The sequence below is a fragment of the Oxyura jamaicensis genome, chromosome 2 (assembly GCF_011077185.1).
Source record: "Oxyura jamaicensis isolate SHBP4307 breed ruddy duck chromosome 2, BPBGC_Ojam_1.0, whole genome shotgun sequence".
NCBI classification, from domain to species: Eukaryota; Metazoa; Chordata; class Aves; order Anseriformes; family Anatidae; genus Oxyura; species Oxyura jamaicensis.
In genome coordinates, this window is record NC_048894.1 from 134,462,036 (window position 1) to 134,480,572 (window position 18,537).

General features: G+C 41.6%; 1 protein-coding gene across 3 annotated transcripts in view; it reads right to left on the reverse strand.

Moving 5' to 3' along the window:
- Positions 1 to 5,347: 5,347 nt before the first annotated feature.
- CDH17 (cadherin 17) overlaps positions 5,348 to 18,537 on the reverse strand; it is a 41,381-nt gene continuing 28,191 nt past the window's right edge. For 2 of the 3 annotated variants that reach the window (XM_035318940.1, XM_035318939.1), the window contains exons 10-18: positions 18,112 to 18,327; positions 16,637 to 16,713; positions 15,186 to 15,377; positions 13,784 to 14,028; positions 11,763 to 11,893; positions 10,280 to 10,516; positions 9,398 to 9,514; positions 9,159 to 9,275; positions 5,348 to 6,191 (exon numbers count right to left, since the gene is read on the reverse strand). In XM_035318940.1, the coding sequence (XP_035174831.1) occupies positions 6,079 to 6,191; positions 9,159 to 9,275; positions 9,398 to 9,514; positions 10,280 to 10,516; positions 11,763 to 11,893; positions 13,784 to 14,028; positions 15,186 to 15,377; positions 16,637 to 16,713; positions 18,112 to 18,327 (1,445 nt within the window). In that variant the 3' untranslated portion in view covers positions 5,348 to 6,078. Of the gene's footprint in view, positions 6,192 to 9,158; positions 9,276 to 9,397; positions 9,515 to 10,275; positions 10,517 to 11,762; positions 11,894 to 13,783; positions 14,029 to 15,185; positions 15,378 to 16,636; positions 16,714 to 18,111; positions 18,328 to 18,537 lie in introns of those variants that run through there. The other variant, XR_004748542.1, reaches the window with a different exon arrangement.

The following is an 18,537-nucleotide window of genomic DNA, read 5'->3' on the forward strand; positions in this document are numbered from 1 at the left end:
TTGGGATCCAGGCTTTAAAATAAAAACTAAGCAAGCATGTGGACTGATGTGGAAGAGGCCTGGGGAGGGGGCATTGTGACTTGCTCCAACACAGGGGTGGTCAGATCTCCTTTGCCCAGGATCTCCATCACCCACCCTGTCACAGAGCTCAGGGAATGTAAGAGAGATGAGTCACTGACCAATCTGCAGGCAACCAGGGTGCTCCTAAAACACATGGTATTTTTAAGTAAATGACTTGTGGGTACAAAATGTTTTACTAGTACTTGATCCCACATACCCATAAGCATGAGCTGTCACTGCCTAGTGTTTCCTATGTGTTCCCTTCTTGTTTCTATCTTATCACAACTAATTAAGCATCATTCAGCTTTCTCCTGCCCTCAGCCCCTCTGATGTAAGCACGTAGGAAGTTGCCCTATCTGTTGCACATTCACCCTGTCTGCTAGACCACACTGCCAGCCTGGCTTACACAGCAATCACAAGCTGCTCCCAGCCATGCCTCGCTTGAAAGAAGTGCACTGTGCCTCATGGAAAAAAAAAAAGAAAAAAGAAAAAAGGAGCCCAGCAAAACACTTCATGACTGGGGCCTAAGACAATAAACGTAAGGCTCTAAAAATTAGACTTGGCAAAATGCATAGCAGATAAAGTCAATAAGAATATATTAACACAAAATATTTCCTGGGGAAATGGAAAAAGTTTCATAAGAGTAGATTTTAACATCAACAGAGTTATCCAGAGGGCAAGAAAAAAAAAATCCATAGCCTTTCAGATGTTGGCCAAAAGTGAAAGAAAACCAGGCGCCTTCCCAGTCAGGTCTGGCAGCGGCAGGCATCAGTGAAAGGAGCTTCAGAGGGATGGCACCAGGAAATGCCCCAGCCCCCGAAGCCACCGCACTTGCCGCATCTAGCTCTTTGGCAGCCAGCAGGCCCTAAAGGATGTATCCGTGTCCTGAAGTTCAGTGACCTCCTGCCAGGTAGGAAAGACAGTGGTGGTTCAGGAAGGACAATTGGTTCAGCTTCACTGCCTTCAGGTGCAGTCACACAAGTCTGCACCTGGGGCTCTGAGTACACCTCTGCTCCTATTTTTCAGCATGTTTTGCTTGGTGCCACCTTCTTGTTTCTTCTGCCACCTGATGTTCTCCCACCATCATCTCTTCTGGTAATCCTTCACTAGACTGAGCAGTGTGGCACAACCCAGCACTAGCTCTACCAGTGCCTAGCACTTGTTGGTCTGCTCAGCTGGCTGGGAAAAGGAGGTTTTCTGCTCTTACAAACTCACTGAGAAGTTTTCCTGAGTTGTAACTCAAGTGATGTGCCAGACCTACACTTCCCTAGAGCACTTGCAAGTTAGATGTTAGTCCTGAGGAGCAACGTGCTGGAATAGGAAGTTGTGGAAATGTATTTGTTGGCCGTATTCCCTTTTCAGCATTGACATAGGTCTTATGGAATGGCTTAGGAATGGTCAGAGGAGTCCACTTAGGATACTCAGACAATAACTAAATGAGCTGGATGTACGCATACATGGAGCTCATAGCAGTAATAGTTGTCATCCCCCCCGGCTGCAAACGCATGAGATTTCATCTCCTTGCATTCATCTATGGCATGAAATCCTTTTGCAGCCATACTCATGGCCTATCTCTGTCCCCCAGGCTGTAAACAGAGCAGGCTCAGCTAGTTCATCTCCCTGCGCTGCACGATCTTCTGCTATCAGTGGAGGAACATACTGTTCAGCAAGGAGTTCAAAGTTCTGCTGCTGTTTTCCTTTTAATCTTCTGTTTAGCTTTTGGAATATGTAATTAAAAATCTGGAAGTGTTTTTCCTAGCCTAGGGTCCTTGACACTATACTGTTGTCCATTTTTCTGAATATTTCTATGTTTTTTTCCTGCACTGATGGATGCTCATGTACATCATTGTAACCCTTTGGTCAAAAGCTGTGGTGTCTCCCCTTTCTGAGCTCACAGAGGATGTTCCCCTGCTGTGGCAGTGACCTGTAGCTCTGGGACATTGTCTTGCAGTTTAAGCTGCACATTTCCTCTGTTCAAAGCCCAAAGTCAACCAACAGGAAAGAAAGACATGTCTGGGAAGTGAATGCCATTGGAATAAGGTTTAGAGACTGTACAAGATCTCTGGTGTTTAAAAGGAGCAGTAACTATGCATTTTGTGGTTCCTTGTTCTCATTTGCACAAGCAATTCCCTAATTTCAGCTCCCAGTTCTGGTAAATCTGGATGAAATAACTCCAGGAATAAAGCCATGTTTTTTCTGTTAATGTAAAGTCTTCTCAAACTCCTAGCGAGGTGCGTCTCAGCCTACCTGCTCCACAGAGAGCACGGGAGAGCCTCCATCCTCCTTCAGCCAAAGTCAGTTCCCTTTACAGGTCAGCTACTGAGTCCCACCTAAATGTCCTCTGTGCTATCCACATGACAATTGCCTTTCTATCAGTCCAGCTCACTACAGAGCTGTTTTACAAGTGAGAGGACACACTTCTCTCTGCATTTCTCATATACTGATATACCACAGGGTCTGTCTCTCCAGTAGCGCCAGTGGCTCACTGGGGGTGCCCTATCTTTAGCCCCACTGATAGGCACCACAGTAGCTATGTGGGGTGAATTCACCCCAATTTGATCGTGTGAGAAGAACTGATGAACTATACTTCAAAACATGGATTTAAACCAGCTTTTTATTTTTTTAATAGATTTTTTCCCCAAGAGCTGCTGCTCTGTGGCATTCATTCTGTAAATCCAGATAAAATTCCTCTTTGTACTTTTCAAGTTTGTGTTTACCAAAGGGTTGAAAAATAGGCCTAACGACAGTTTAATTAATGTATGCCATTAAGCCTGGAGATAATTAAAGCCCTGATAAGTCTCTAATCTTGTAGAAAAGAATTAGAATGCATTGAAACATCTCTTCCTCTCTTTGAACCCTGTAATGAGATGTTGCATACTTAAAGGAGGAGCCATGGGAAGGAACAGTGCCAGAAGACATGTTCTCAGCAGATTTCATCACTGGACTTCTTGTGTGGTGTTGTTCTTGGCAGAAAGGTTGTATCTGAAGTCCAAAGTGATCAAAATGTGTTCTTCTGCTATCAATGTATAAAGTTGTCCTAATAATTTGTGGATATAAAGTAGGAGAGCTTTAGATTCTCTACTATTTTCTTTTAAGTATCAGGCATTTAAAGAACTGATCCAGTTTTGATGCTTGCAGAATTTACAAGTTTCTTTGTAGTGGATCTTATATGGGTGCAAGTCATGCATGGATGTCATGCGTATTATTCAGGCATTAAAAATGAATGTAGGCCAATATTTCAAAGTTGTTTTTTTAAAAATTAATGTGGTCAACTTCAGAAAGCTATCATGTAGAGATTTGTCCTGAATTCTGTTTTCTGTGCTGTCTGCATCTTTACACGTTTACACGTAAAGTACAGCTTATGTGTTGTTAATCCTTACTGAGAGGATTCAGTGGAACTATATTTTGGAGGATGCAGTGACCAACAGACATTGACAGGAACTTGAGGAGCTCAGAATGAAGTTATTGTCTCTTAAAGCTTGAGTTCAGAGCAAACTGTAATCCACAGGGGCAAAGCACCCCCGTATATGCTGCTCCTGGGGGACCTGGGAACCAGCCGGGGTTGGTGGAGAAGCATGGTGGGAAGGAACAATAACAAACATTGCTTCTCTCCCTCTCCAGAGACCCAAAGAAAACTGAATTTGTCCTCTGGAAAGCAGGCCAGGGACAGCAGCCTGCTGCAGGGCAAGGTTAAGGCTGGGTGACAGCTTTTGTCTGGCTCCCAAAAGAGACAGGAAAATGGAGGAAAATGGAGTGGGTTAAATCAACCCTCAGAGGACTGGGAATGAAGTCCTGGCAGGCAGGCAGGGTGAAGGAAATGGGAATACTTGGGCAGGGTTGGATTTTTTTTCTTTTGGTTGTGTTTGTTTGTTTGAGGGTAGGGCTAACTAACACGTGCTACAAGAAGCACTAAGTGCCCTGTGCCCCCTGCTCCAGCTACAGGCCAGCTAGTTGTCACAGCACTTAGCTAGTGCCCCTGCAAGCATGGATGTGACACATCCCTTGGCAGCAGGGGACTTCAGGTGCAGGTTGGTGCTGGGGTGAGGTGGCCAGGATGGTGTTGGACCCAGCTCTGCTCTGCTGCAGGCAGAAAAAAGTACACCGAGACCAAAGCCTTCAAGGACTGAAGACGTGGCCAAGACCCTGAGAAAGGGGGATGGTTTTATTTGTCCTGGAAGCTCTGCTGTCCATGGATCTTGGGGCAAAAGGCTGTGGGGATTTAGCCCATGAGGTACAGAAACTGCTGCAATGCCTCCATAGGCTGAGGGCAGGGATGAGGTCCTGCAATAAATTTCTTGCCTACTTTACCTGCATTCCTTTCACCATCCCACAGTGATGTGTTTCGGTGACAGGAGTGCAGGTAAATTAGGCAAGAATTTTTTCTGACCATTTATTAGAAAAGAAACTGATGAAAATAGGAGGTTCTGTTTGGTAAAATAAGCAAACAGGACAGGTCAGGGAGATAAAACAAAGAGGAAAGCTGCACATTTTCCCCATCTTCAGATAAAGCCATATTGATATACACAAGTACAATGGTTCCTGAACTTTGCCTCCTTTATTTATAAAACAATATACTAATCCCAGTCCCTGGACACACTGACGTAATTGAATGTCATACTTTCCAAATATAATGGATTGCATTCCCATCATAAAATAAATACATTCCAGCAGCGAGCCCCACAGCAAATAACAGAGCTCTGACAGCTGGGGAAGCTGGGGTAAGAGATACAACAATTGGGTTGTGTTGCTGAAGCCCAAAAGCACAGTTTTTGCTGGCAGCATTCTAGGAAAACCTATTATAATGCAATGCTACCAAAAAAGCGCTCTTTTCTTTCTAGTTCTGTGCTGCATGCAAAAGTTATTAAAAAAAAGAAAAACTGTGCATAAACAAGCATACTCTTTTCCATATGACCTTTTCTACAATGTTTTCAAAAGTATATTGTCTTTTTCAGTTTAGCACAATATTTGTCAGCTTTTATTTATAGCTTAAAAGAAAAGTCTCCGTCAAATTGTCACCAGAAATGCCCTTCTATAGGCATGCTGTCAGGAGGAAGGCTTTCCTTCCCTGAGTGTCATCCCGGGCCCAGAGACATTTACTGAAACCAATATACACGTGCCTCCAGCAATCACTGCATTTGGAATCAGACAGCCATATACCACCTGAGAGCCATTTTGCATCTGTACGATATGAAAGTAAAGGTTAAATACAATAGATAATCAATCAGCCATGGTTTTCTCTCAGGCACGGTCTCTCTGTCTCTTCTTAAAAATAAATAGACTCTAAAACTTTTAATGAAGATTTTTATTCTTATCAAGTATTTAGGGGGCAAGCAAAATATTGGCAGCAGTATGATAAAACAGCACATCACCCAATTCCCACATGTTTCAACATGTGTTTTTTTAACCTCAAAACTGTAATGACAAGCCATGGCACTTCATGAACTGGTTATACCCTGGATATCATAACTGAAATGTCATATTGCCAGTGAATCTTGCTAGCAAAAAGTCACCAGAAAAATGTAAGCAGGTGTTACCCAGGGCAGATTACAGACTGCAATGATTGGGAGCCACTTTGCTGACAGTCAGAGACTCCTGCTACTTCATGGGACATCTTCAAATGTAGCACAGGACTTTAATCCGTGTTCTGCTATTCAGTTACTTACTGAGCCAGAGATATGCAGTCAGATAAAGTGTAGTCCTCTGCAAAGCCCATGTTTACTTTAGCTGCCGAACAATGACTGGATCCATGCATTTGATCCTTGCAGGAGCTCAGCATTTGGAGGTATCATGAGTTAACACTTGTCAAAGCTGGTGAGTAATGGCTGCTGCTGAAGTGTATCTTTGGTTTTGGTTATGTGACTGAATAGTATTACTTATGAAAGTGAGAACCAAACCCTGGGAGCCTGCTTTTGCATGCTTGTATCCTCAGTTGATGATAATACACTTCAGGGCTCTGGGAGATACAAAGGCCACTTCTTCCCAACCCAAAGGGCATTTTTCTCTTGATAAAATCTACAGTCATTTATTCAGTTCTTCACATTCGGTCTGATCCTTTACATCTTTCTGTTGGCTCTTCTTTTCATTTTTCTGTTTGTACTTCATGTGGAAAAATACACCCCCTATAATGGCACCTGGAAAAAAAGAGAGCACTCATCAGTAAAGCAAACAGAAAACATCCTGAGGAGGTATATCAGCAAAGGGTTTGACGCTCATACTGCAATATACAAACTGCTTTACATCTTGTATGGAACCTAATGGCTCTGGGGAATGACCATGTAGTGTTGGGTCAACAGCACTTTCAGGGACCTGAGACACTGGTGAGGAGAATGAGATGCCTCAACACTCAGGAGACTTCCCCTGGAGAACTTCTCCTCTGGTACCTGACCAGGTGACAAAGTATCTTTTTTAGCCCCCCTTCCTTTGAGCAGTGATTAATTGTCGTGAATCATAGTCCCTTTTTTATTTGTTTTTGTTTGTTTGTTTGTTTGTTTTCCCCAATGGAGTGGCAATTCTGTCACAGCAGAGCTAAGACTACTGACAGGGAAATTTCTTTCCTTATGGAACTCCGTTGTATCTCTTAAGAATAACTGATGGATCCCAGAGATCTGTTCACCTATGGTTGAGAATGAGTGGGATTTGCTTCTGCCCTGAATTAGTATTGCTTATACCCTTTATCATCATTTGTCATATCCAATCTAAAGTGTCTGTGAATGTCTTCATTAATCATTTATATATATATGCAGAGAAAATATGCATATTATGTAAATAAATATGTATATATATATATATGTTTGATCCTTTTAAAATCAAAATGAGCTTGTTACACTGAATGTAAATATATCTCCTCTTTATTGATGTTAGATTATCTTTCACTTTCAACATCCCGTTGGTCCTGTACTGAATTACATGGAAGTGCCCTGCTGCTCCCCTTCCCCCCTTCATTGCTCTGAATATCTCTTCTGTAGTTGTTCATATTTGGTATTTGTATTTGTAGTACCTGAGCAGTCAATCAAAGAGCACACCCAGTATCTGCCAAGTTGGATGTGGTCCTGGGCTCAGGACCCTGAGCTGTAGGTGTCTCTGTTTGAGCAGGGGGTGGGACCAGATGACCTCCCGAGGTCCCTTCCAACCTCAACAATTCTGTAATTCTGTCATTCTCCCACCATCTTCTCAAAGGGAGAAACACCTCCCAAGAACGAGGAATTTTATTTTAATGAAAGTCCCATCAGACTGAATTGGCTGAGGGTTTGTGGTTCATTTTTTTTTGTTTTGTTGTACCTTAGTTTCCTCTGTCTATGCTTTGTGTTTCTTTTAAAGAAAGTAAAACTACGGAGGATCATTATGCATGTCACAACAGGTGCTGAGGTCTGAGACAGCCTTTAGCTCATGCAAGAATTCATTCTTGTGTCAGACAGGCCTTCAAGATACGGTTGTTTTTACATTCATATCTTTGGAGCTTCATGGTCAAACTCAACATTTGTAATATCCCCAAGTTTCAAAAAGTTTTTAGACACCTCCTTCGTTCTTTTCTCTTTGCCCATATCTGATCCCAGATCCTTGTTAAGTCCACCTCAGAGGCTATCATCTGATTTTGCTTTTAAAGTGGAAAAAAATATGTTATATTCCCTATATACTCATTTCAGGAAATCTTAAAAAAATCCTCTATAAGCTACATTCACTGAATATTTCTTTCTTAAGTTACAATGCAGAAAAAAACTTTTAATATGCTCTTTAATGCTGGCTGGCTCTCTTGCAATGAAAATAACTTTAGTTAATTACCCAACATAATTTTCACTATTATATGACTCCATGCTAAGCAAAGGATCAGACTAAGGCATCATGAGAAAACAAGTGATTTGAGAAGCTTGAACAGAAATGATAAAGATGCATATTGAAGGTTTTCTCTGTCAATTGCTTGGTCTGAGCATGGCTTCTTCCATTTTAGGTTCTTTGAATCAATTCTTTTCTCCTTTCCTGGCTTTAGGGGTTTGTGTATTACAAAAGAAAAGTTAGCACAGAGGTTTGTCTTTGTCTTTTTAGGTGTTGAAGAGGAACTTGTTCTCAGGGACTCGTTCTCTTTTCTTCTCAAACTGTATTAATTATTACTTACATAAGTTCTTGTTTTTTTTTTCTTTGTTTTTTTTTTGTTTTGTTTTGTTGTTTGTTTGTTTGTTTGTTCTTCTATTTCATTTTCGTTTTCCCCTTCATCCTCCAATTTCACCCTACTCTTTTGAATATGAGGTCTGTAAAGCGTTTAATTGCTTTGATTTTCTCCATGGGTCTTTCACAATCCCTTCCTTCTCCATGGCTCATTCTCAGTCTCCCAGTCTAGTGCTTCTGATCTTCACAGTCAAAAATCACATGGCATAATGCACTGAATTCTTTTTGCTTTTCATTTCCTAGGGAACTGGATCCCATCAACAGTGCTCACTACTTTTGCACATATGTTCATAAAAAGAATACCAAAAAAGGTTTTTGTCTTGTTTTGGAAAAAGGTTTTAAACCTTTAAGTTGTATCAGGTCACGCCTATAAGAACACAATACTGTTTAGTACTACTTAACAATATAATCGTACTTTGCTAATGTAAATGCCAGTTTCCCACAGCTCTAAGCAATTCTCCCACTGGTATATGTAAACCTGCAAAGCTGAAGTAGGTGAAAGAAATCGTAATTATAAGCTATGGGTAGCAATGGGCTGGAAATTTACAGACAGTAAATAGCATGACATTCTTGGATGCTTTGCTATTTTCACTTTAATCTGAAAGCCCAAGATGGGGTTCCAGTCCATTCTCTGACAGGAAAAAGGTGGTAGTTAGCAGTGAAGTCACAATGTACTACCGCTGCAGCATTTTCTTTTGTTATAACTGCTTGCTGTGACATGGTATGTGCATGCAGAGGCACAGTCCAAAAAAAAAGGTAGCCCTATGACCAAAACCTTTTAAGTTTGCACCGATCGTGATCTCAGATATGAGATCTTTGCTTTTTTGCTCATTCTGCAATATTAATGAAATCTGTTCACCAAAGGAGTGAATCAGTGTCAGAAGTGCAGCAGCACCATCTCAGAGACCTGGCTTCATACCAGCTAAGAAGTCACCTACCAATAATTAGCAGGACACCAAGAAGAATCCCAATTGCCTGGCCAACACTTGGCTTGGAGTTCTCATGCTGTAGTTTTATAAAACATGACTTTTCACTTGAACACTGGCAGACGTTTACTGCAAAAATAAATGCCATGAAGTTAACAAGAAGTTTAGTAGTGCAGCTTGATTATTCTTATGTATTACTGTTATCTTGAAATAATATTTGCATATTGAAATAGTAGCTGTGCATAGCATACCTTCAAGATTCACTTTGTTTTCCAAAGGTGGGTTTCCATTGTCATTAATTATCACTGGAACAATGTACACTCTCTCTTCAAAGTTATTATGTTTTGGAGAGAGGTGAGCATACGTATCTGTAATTAAAAAATGGGATATTTGTGTCAGCTCAAGCACAAAATTTAGGTCAACATTCATTACAGCTGCAAGAGTTCTTTCTTAAGGCTGCTTTCCTCTTGATGGTAGTTCCTTGTTTCCCTCCTTGACTTCTGAGATCTCACTGGTTTGCAGACTTCAAGTCAAAACGGACTGCCTGAATGCTTAGTCTAGCCTTCTGTGTCATACGCTCAGAGAATTTCCTGTTTAATTTCTAGAGTGGGCCAAATCTAATCTCGGGCAGTACTACAGTGCTATGATGACATCTAAACCAAGAGAATCATCACATACTTTTATAAGCCACAACCAACTTAAACTGTTCCCAAGACAATTTAGTAGAAGCCACCACCTTTCTAGTGCACTTATATCACATCTAAGATGCTTTAAAACTTGGAAATGTAAGAGTATAACATCCAGTGGGGTCAATCCAAAGGTCCCGTTAAGCCAGCATCTTGTATTCTTTTAAGCATGCAGTACATTTTATTCTTACATCTTTCTTCTCTCCTAAGTACTAGAAAAATTTTAGCTTGCAGCATACTAAATGTTATCTCTTGAAGAAAAAATGACTTAGGTGTTCAAATAAATACATGCCAAAATGTATGGAATTTCTCAATAACTTACATTTTTTTCTACCTGAAATATTAGATATGCAAAAGTATGAATAGAAAGGAATTCAACATTTCTATGCATTTCCCAGATTACTTAGAGAATCCCATATCATTACAAGAATAGCTTTATTAACTTACTATTGACTTTTGAGATTTCCCAATTAGTTCTTGTAGCTGTATCATCCCCGAGAGAAAAAGTAAGTCTGGGGAAAAATCCATGTTCATCAACATCAGTAGCTTGAATTAGTGCTTTCTCTCCTCCATGAACCGGGTGGCAAAAGAAGGTAGGATAATCCATAACTAACTGCGGAGGGTTGTCATTCACATCGTTTAAGTGTAATACGAAGGGTATTTTGGATCTCTGAGCAGCATTATCTGTAGAGTTTAACAGAGTGCAAGGTTAAAAGTCACAGGTTGGACTTAGAGGCTGGATTGTGGCATTTGCAGCTATCGTATATGTATCACCTGTACGATACACCCTCGTATCACCTGGTACACCATCAGGCAGGGGTGGGAGGTGGTATTTTTTCTGCAGAACACAGAAGTAAGGTCTCAGGAGGTCCTGAGGGACTCCTGTTAGCTACTACCACTTTCTAAAAAGGTGTGGTTTGTTTGCCCCCATCTAACTACAGAACAGTACCAAGCAAAAGGAGGCAGCTAGACCACTGTATCAGGTAAGTGGTCATATCCAAGGTCAGAGCATTCATTCTTTGGAACACTTCTTTAAGTGTGAAACTCCAAAAGTTTCCCATCTCTCTTCTGTATATAGGAAATTCAAGTCAATATTCTGCTCCAGGGCCATGACAAGAGACCCAAGAAAAGCTCTCAGAGCCCTGTCATTTCTCCTGGCCATTCCTGCAGGACTGGTCCCTCGCCAGCTCAATGTTTGAGGAAGCACACCTTCTTCCTGACATACAATAACTGCATCTTTACCCAGGTCCCCCAGAAGAGTGGCCAGCAATATTGTTTATCTGTGTTTAGTAAGGGAAACCACACCTCATTCAGTCAGATTAGTCCAGACTTTTTAATCCCTATTTTATGTAAAATACGCAATGAAATCTCCCCAGCTGGACTATCTGAAAGATCCAAATGGCTGGAACCAGGAGCCTTACTGTATTTCAGACAAACTAATGTATTAGATTTATTTATAATAAAATGAAATTCTATGCAAGGTTACAAATTACTCTCCAGTTATATTTTCAGGAAGCCTAAATACACTTACAAGAAAGAGTATTTTATATTTTATATGTGTATATAGTATACTACATTTTATATGTGTGGAGGAAAATAATGGTAAAAAAAAAGGTTGATGCTGAAAACACTGAAGAAATTATGGTCTTCACTGTATGCCATGTTGTTCATGCAAATATAATGGCATTTGATAGATAACTGCATGAAAGCTGTTTTAATCTTCATTATCTGCCAGACCAAAATGTCTTTTAAAAAAGTTAAATTATTAAGGAATTTATCTTCTAAAGATGCATCACATATTCCTGTACTTTCCATGCACTCACTTTTGCTACCCTGTGCTCCTGAAGTCACGGGCAGTACAATAATTACTCATAAAGCAGTAAGGGCAGAGGATTCCTCTGTGTGTGTATGTAGCCATTTCATAGCTTACTTGTTTCTGATGCAACAATATCAACTTTGTACACTTCTTTGTATTCTCGATCCAAAGCGGAAGCAGTGTATATATTCCCGGTGGCTGAATCAATCTTCAGCCATTTCTTCACATCACCTTCTAAAGAGTAACTTTGGAAGGAAATAGGAAAAAATCACATACATTATTCCAAACCAGGAAAAAATGTTGACAAAGCATATCCTTTATTGATTATATGCAAGTAGCTAGATTGCTATTGTACTTGAAGAAAGGGTTCTTGAAAGAGTCCTAATAGTACAGCCATACAGGAGGGACATACAGAAGAAGGGAGGCCAAACCCATCGATTTCTGGTGGGGATTAAATTCAGACACTAGAGAATGAGAGCAGAACTATGGGAATGCCACGGCTCCTCCAGCTTATATGTGCTGCAACTCTACCTGCCTTGTAACTGCAAAACCCGTGGAATTCCTGAGCTGTTGGTCCAGAGGGATGCTGTGTCCTAACCCCGTGTCTCTCTCTCCCCATCATGTCTGTCTTGCCTTAGTTTTGATGGGGATACAAGCCAAAGTGTGTGGGGTGGGAGGAGCTGTGCAGCCAGGCACCCTTTTTTGCATAAATGAGGGACCAAGCACCCTGAGACAGACTGCAGAGGTCACCTGCTGCCAGTCTGGAGCAGCCTGTGATTACCATAGGAACTTGGGATTGTTTTAAACATCACCACGTAATTGCCTGTATATTATTGTTTAAAAGTATATAAAAATAAAAAAAGTCAGAAAAAGCACATGGTCTGTGGGTATTTACTTATACAAATTTAACCATGAACATATGACCCAGTTAAAACAAAGCCATTTATTGACTATATGTGACCTTTTTCATTCTTTTGCTCTTTCAGTACCCATTGCATTAAAACAGCATGCTGACATGCTTGTAAATTTTTACTTTTTATAACTTCTGTTATACTACTTTTAACCTATTTTTTAGCATAGATGTAGTTTATGTAAACATGAATTTCTGTCATCTGTGTCTGTCATCATCTCCCACAGCTTCTGGACTGTATGGCTCACTGTTTAACCAGCTTGACAGAAAGCCAAACATGCTAAGTTCCCAAAAGTTAGGGGGAAGTAGAAAGCCAGATGAGAAACCTCTGGGAGTAAAAATCCACAGGAGGCCTAATGGTCATATTCTGCAACTCCATTAACTACTTGGTGTTTTGCTCAATTTTAGTTAAATCTCAAGGACTGTTTGTTTTGGGTTGATCTATTCAGCATTCTAGCTGGGAATCGTGCAGCAAGAACCACAGACGGTTCCGTGTGACACTACTGGAAAAGATACATTTATACCATGCTGCACAACTTTCTGTGTGGATCTGTGCTCTGGCAGAGGCTCGTGGTGACTGTATGACAAGTGTCAGGCCTCCAAATGAACCTGTCTGAGGTTTTGCATCCCACTCAAAAGCACAGGAGTTGGCTTACAAAGAGCTTTGCATCCATGGTGGAGGTAGACCTTTAGTCTTTGACAGTCAGAAAAGAAAAATGAATTATCAGTCCTGAGCTTTGCTATTAGTTGTGTGTTTTGGTGGATAAAAGCCCTTTGTGGTGTCCTGAATGATGTGAAAGTTGGCTACTGTCCTACCGGTTCCTGAGATCATTTCAGTACATAATTCATTCATTTCTTAAAGGCATTTGGTAAGATGTATTTGGAAACCTTGTTATTCTCAAACCGGCTCTGACTTTTTCCTGGAGACATACATTGGCCTTCCTCACTTTTAGTTTCCTTGTTCAAGGGCCCCACTGGCGATGCTTGTCACAACACAGACAGAAAGATGGTTAGAAAAGCACTGCCCAGCAGTCTGCTGCGGGAAGGTCACCAGCCACCACCCAACCACACCTGATTTTCCACCAGAAGATGAGAACAGGCAAGCTTTTCTAAAAAAACCCTTTTCTTCAATGCCAAATATTGTGTGTGTTTTCCTTGTACCTCTATTAGGAAAAAAAATCTAAATCTTAAATACAATAAATAAATCTTGGTCACTCTTTTTTACCTTACAGTATTTCCCTCAGGATCATAGGCCTCCACTCTCATGACCAGAGTGTTTACAGGAACGTCTTCAGATACGTTTGCTGTGTAAACTTGCTTTTGAAAGACAGGTGGCTCACCCACGTTGGTTACAAAAACTTTGAAGAGGGTGCGGGAGCTGGCATTGTACTGCACTCCTGACACCAGAGGTTCGGGGTTTGTGGCGTTGATCACCAGGTTATGTACTTCATCTGTTTCAAAATCAAGTGGCTGGGTAAATCAGAAAAGGAAAAAAAAAAAAAAAAAAAAAAAAAAGTGTTTTAAGCAATAGCACCACTGTCTGCTTCAGCAAGCACCAGGCAGATGTGAGGGTGTTCTCATTTCCCATCTGTAGCCCACCTGACTGTGCCTGACCCGCGATGTGGCACCAACCCACAGGCAGAGACCCCAGTGCCCCTGCCGGATGGCAGAGGAGAGCATCCCTTCCTTTCTGGCCATGAGAAATGGCAAAATCCTCTTCTTCCCAAGGAAGATATAGGGGAACTAGGGGAGAGCTGTTAAGAGTAAAATGACACTGAAAACAGTGAACAATTTAAGTGAAACCATATGCCCATTTGGAGGCTTCCTCAGCAACTGCATTTCCTAATAATGTTGCCACCTGCCTGCCTAAGTTTAATAACTATGTCCTGTTTACAGCAATAGTATTTATAGTTCTTTACTAGAAGGCCTTGGATGACCTCTGGCTGACAGAACTGCTTGCAAGGGTTGTTACACCACAAAGTTTCTCACAATTGCATCTTCAGAAAAAAATGATGCTGAGGTTGAGCCCAAAGACAATCCACTGATCACTGCCCATGGCCAGAGGTACGTGAACTTGATGCAAACTCTGTGTAACTGCTTGGAAAATGAGTGATCATTTTTCCAGACCCATAGTTCACGTGCCTCCAAGAAGGCTAATTTCAAAGGGAGAACCCTTTTGATACCGAAACTCATGGATGCAATGGAAAATGTTCCTTGCGTTTCTGATTCCAACACTCTGCATGTGGGATTTATCACCCACCTCAGCACACATTGACCTTGGCTTGGTCACAGTCAACGTCTGCCTCAGCAGGAACAAAGTGCCTAGCTATATTGGCACTGAGACAAGTCAGTTTCACTTGCACTTGGTGGCAAAAACCAGTAATGGCCCAGATCACCAGCAGGAAGGAAAATCTGCGTCACTCAAGGAATGCCATGTTTCCCCATGGTGCAGAAAGAGCTCCTTCATCATCCAGAGCCCAGAGCAGAGGCCAGCAGCAAGGGGTAGGTGGGGGACAACAAAGGCAGGAGGATAGGTGTGCCTGAGCACTGCACCAGTGAAGTACTGTATATGACAAATTAAGTACATGTAGAGAGAGAGAGAGAAGAGAATAAACCCATCTACTCACCTTGTTAATCTTGACAAACCCTTGGTTTGTTTCAGGATCTGTCTCTATGATGAACTTGTTGTCTGGATCTCCTTCTTCCACTTGGTAAATGATGTAGGAGCTCCCTGTGGCAGGCTCGTCCATATCAGTAGCTTGAATTTCTAATATCACTGTTCCTACTGGGATACTTTCTGCAACAGTCACATTGTGATACTGAGGAGAGAGAGATCATTGAAACATAACACACCTAGCACCATCTGCAGATAAAAAGCTGAGTGCTACAAGCTCAGAAGTAGCGATGAGCCACCTTGCTGCACAGGGGAACCCAGAGCTGCAAGAAGGGCACTAGAGCAAGACTATATCTCCTTTATTAGCTGTACATTTAGTGAGGGTGACAGGATCTCTGTCAGCGGGTAAGCTACTAGTATAGCAGCAGTCACAGACCATTTGGAGCAGCTTTTACCTCCTCTGGTGGAGCCACTCCATGTACGTGCAATGCTCACAGCAGCAGGGACAGCACAGAGGTCACCTCTGTCCCCACCGAGCACCCCAGCCACTGAGGCTCTTAAATATCTAATTGCTCCATGCACTGTGTGATATTGCCACATTAGCAGCCCTAATTTACTCTATTTGATGCATGCTTTAACCCAGCAATCTCATTTTGAGACCAGGTCTCAATCTCATTTTGAGACCTTCTAATGAGAAAGTCAACAGCTCCAAAACCAATACAGCTTCCCCAAGAGGCCACCTACACCTGACAGGCTGGACAGCTTTTCTGAGCTCAGTGGGAGAGCTTAGGCACCTAATGTAGGCATGACAGCCACTGTAGAGCCTGCAGCAAGACGTAGGCCATTTGACAGAAGTCAGGAAGGGTCTGCAGATCTCTGCCAGGCTTCAGCACCTCCACCAGAGCAAGAGGCAACAGCCCAACACCTGCTCTTGAACCAAGGGCCAGCAGGTCTGCTTTTGGGCATGGATGGCTGGACAACTGTTTCTGGTTACAGAAAATAGTGTTATATTCCCATTAAGCTAAAAGTACATTTCATCTTTGGGGTTTTCTGGATGCATTAGTACTATAACTGGGAGTGAACTTGGGAGATGTTAACTTTTGCCTGTTTAGCTATTTTAATAAATTTTAAAGCTTCTTCTTCTTCCTTTTCCCTCCAGAACGTACATTTCTGTAATAAACAGTTTTAAGAGAAAAATTTCTTTCTATACACGTAGTTTTTTGCACAGCAAATTATCTTGCATTTCAGAATTAATTATGAATCAGTCACACTCTTTATTGTCTAGGCAGACCTCATAAGCAGGCTTTCCAGCAATACCTTGCCTTTAGTTTCACTCGTGGTTTGCTCTGTTACCTGTTCTCTAAATGGTTAGTCTTCCATTGACTTCTGTAGACATTGAGTGCATGCTCAAACATTCGTCAAAAGTTTGCTAGGAACATCAAAGATGGTGTTAAAAATACTCACATCTGATTTTTCAAAGATGGGAATCTGGTCGTTGATGTCGATGACGTGTACTTGCACTTCACAGATTGTCTGGAAATCTGCATGGTAAAAGAACAAGCAATGTCACAGCAGCTCTTCTGCCAAAAATAACTTTGCTTCAGAAGGGTTCACTATGTGCAAAAGTGAGCACTGTCAAATTGCTTGAATCAAGCCGAGCCCTGCTACTGTAAAAATGGCTCAATTTCCAGTATCTTGTAATCAGTGAAAACCTCACTCTCTGTCTTACTTTCCCAGTTTTCTGAACATTGGCCCATCCTCTTTTGTTTCATTTCCCTCACTTTTTTTAACCATGTCCTGGCTATGAACTGTGTTATCCTTCTCAACATCACTTTTACGTATAAGAACTAGTACTCAGGATATTATTCTACCGTGTCCTCTTGGTGAGCCATCAGACAGCATCTTAATTTTCATTATAGCCAAACTTAAAACTGAGATTTGCATAAATCTATGCACTCACTGAGCAGGGGCACCATAGCAAGGGATTTGTGATTTTAAAACCATACTCTCTCTGTCTGTGTGATATTCCAATGTAGCTGGATTTTAGTGTTTTCCATGTCTGCTCCATAAGCTGAAATTTAAAAACGTTTGGATGGAATTCAAACAAGCATCCCAAACAATTCACTGGCTTCTCCCGCAGCAAGGTTTTCATATCTGAGTGATGCTGTTTCATTAAGGGATACGTCACACTGCTTTATGTACTAACAAGTTCCTCCAAGCACAAATTTTGCCTGACTGTGAGGACTCCAGAACAAAACTTTAAGCTTTAATATGGAGTTTGATTTCCTTTCCATTCAGTGAACCACAAAGGACTCCTGGGAACTTGCCTAATGGACAAGACTGTTTTTTTGAAGATAAAGTTCAGCTCTTAATCTTTTAAAATACACAATCTAGACTCTCTGGGCAGCTGCACTTAATAACTGCAGTTTCTTCAGTGAGTCTCTTTGAGAGAATTTAGTGGGGAAAATGCAATATCTAAACAATCAATCATATGATCTCTTTATTTTTTTTCCCCTGTGCAAGGAAATATCTTACCAGAGAGATTTGCTTGTTAACGAACAAGCCCAGTTGAACCATGCACTGCCCTAGAGCTGGTTTCCTTCCACACTTGTATTATGAATCACAATTAACATCTCTGCACCTTGAGAACAAGGAAGGGCAATTCCAGAACCAGCCAGTCCCTGTGCTGCTTCCAGTGAATTCACAGAATCACAGAACTGTAGGGGTTGGAAGGGACCTACATAGATCATCGGGTCCAACCCCCTGCCAAAGCAGGTTCCCTAGAGCAGGTTGCCCAGGTAGGTGTCCAGACGGGCCTTGAATATCTCCAGAGAAGATATTAGAATTCCCTAGGGCTCCTCTTATCCCTTGGACACTGAGCGTTGGAGAAGTCAGCATGAACAAAACTACTTCAACATATAACTTCAGGCACTACATACCTGCATCTGACACCATCACCTTCAAGGAATAGTTGGCTGCAATTCGCTTGTTTAACGAATAGCCAATTAACTGCAAAGTCCCGGTGTCTTGCTGAATGATGAACATATTACTTGCAGGAACAGCAGGAACCTGACTCTCAATATTGAACTTCAGGCGAGAATTAAGGGTGTCCTTCTCATCCATGTCTGTAGCATGCAGGGTGCCAATAGTACTTCCTGTGGCAGAGGAGAAATCAGGGTCAGTTGGATAATGCAGGGTTCCCATTTATTTCTCCACAGAGGTGCACAGTGATGACAGTGACACCAATGCAAGTAGGGTGTTGATAAGAACACAGCTGTGTGGAAAACACTGTGACGGAGACAATCATTTGGCTTCTTAGAGTGTTTTCCTTTAACATCCCTAACAGCTGGTTTGGGCTTGGGGCA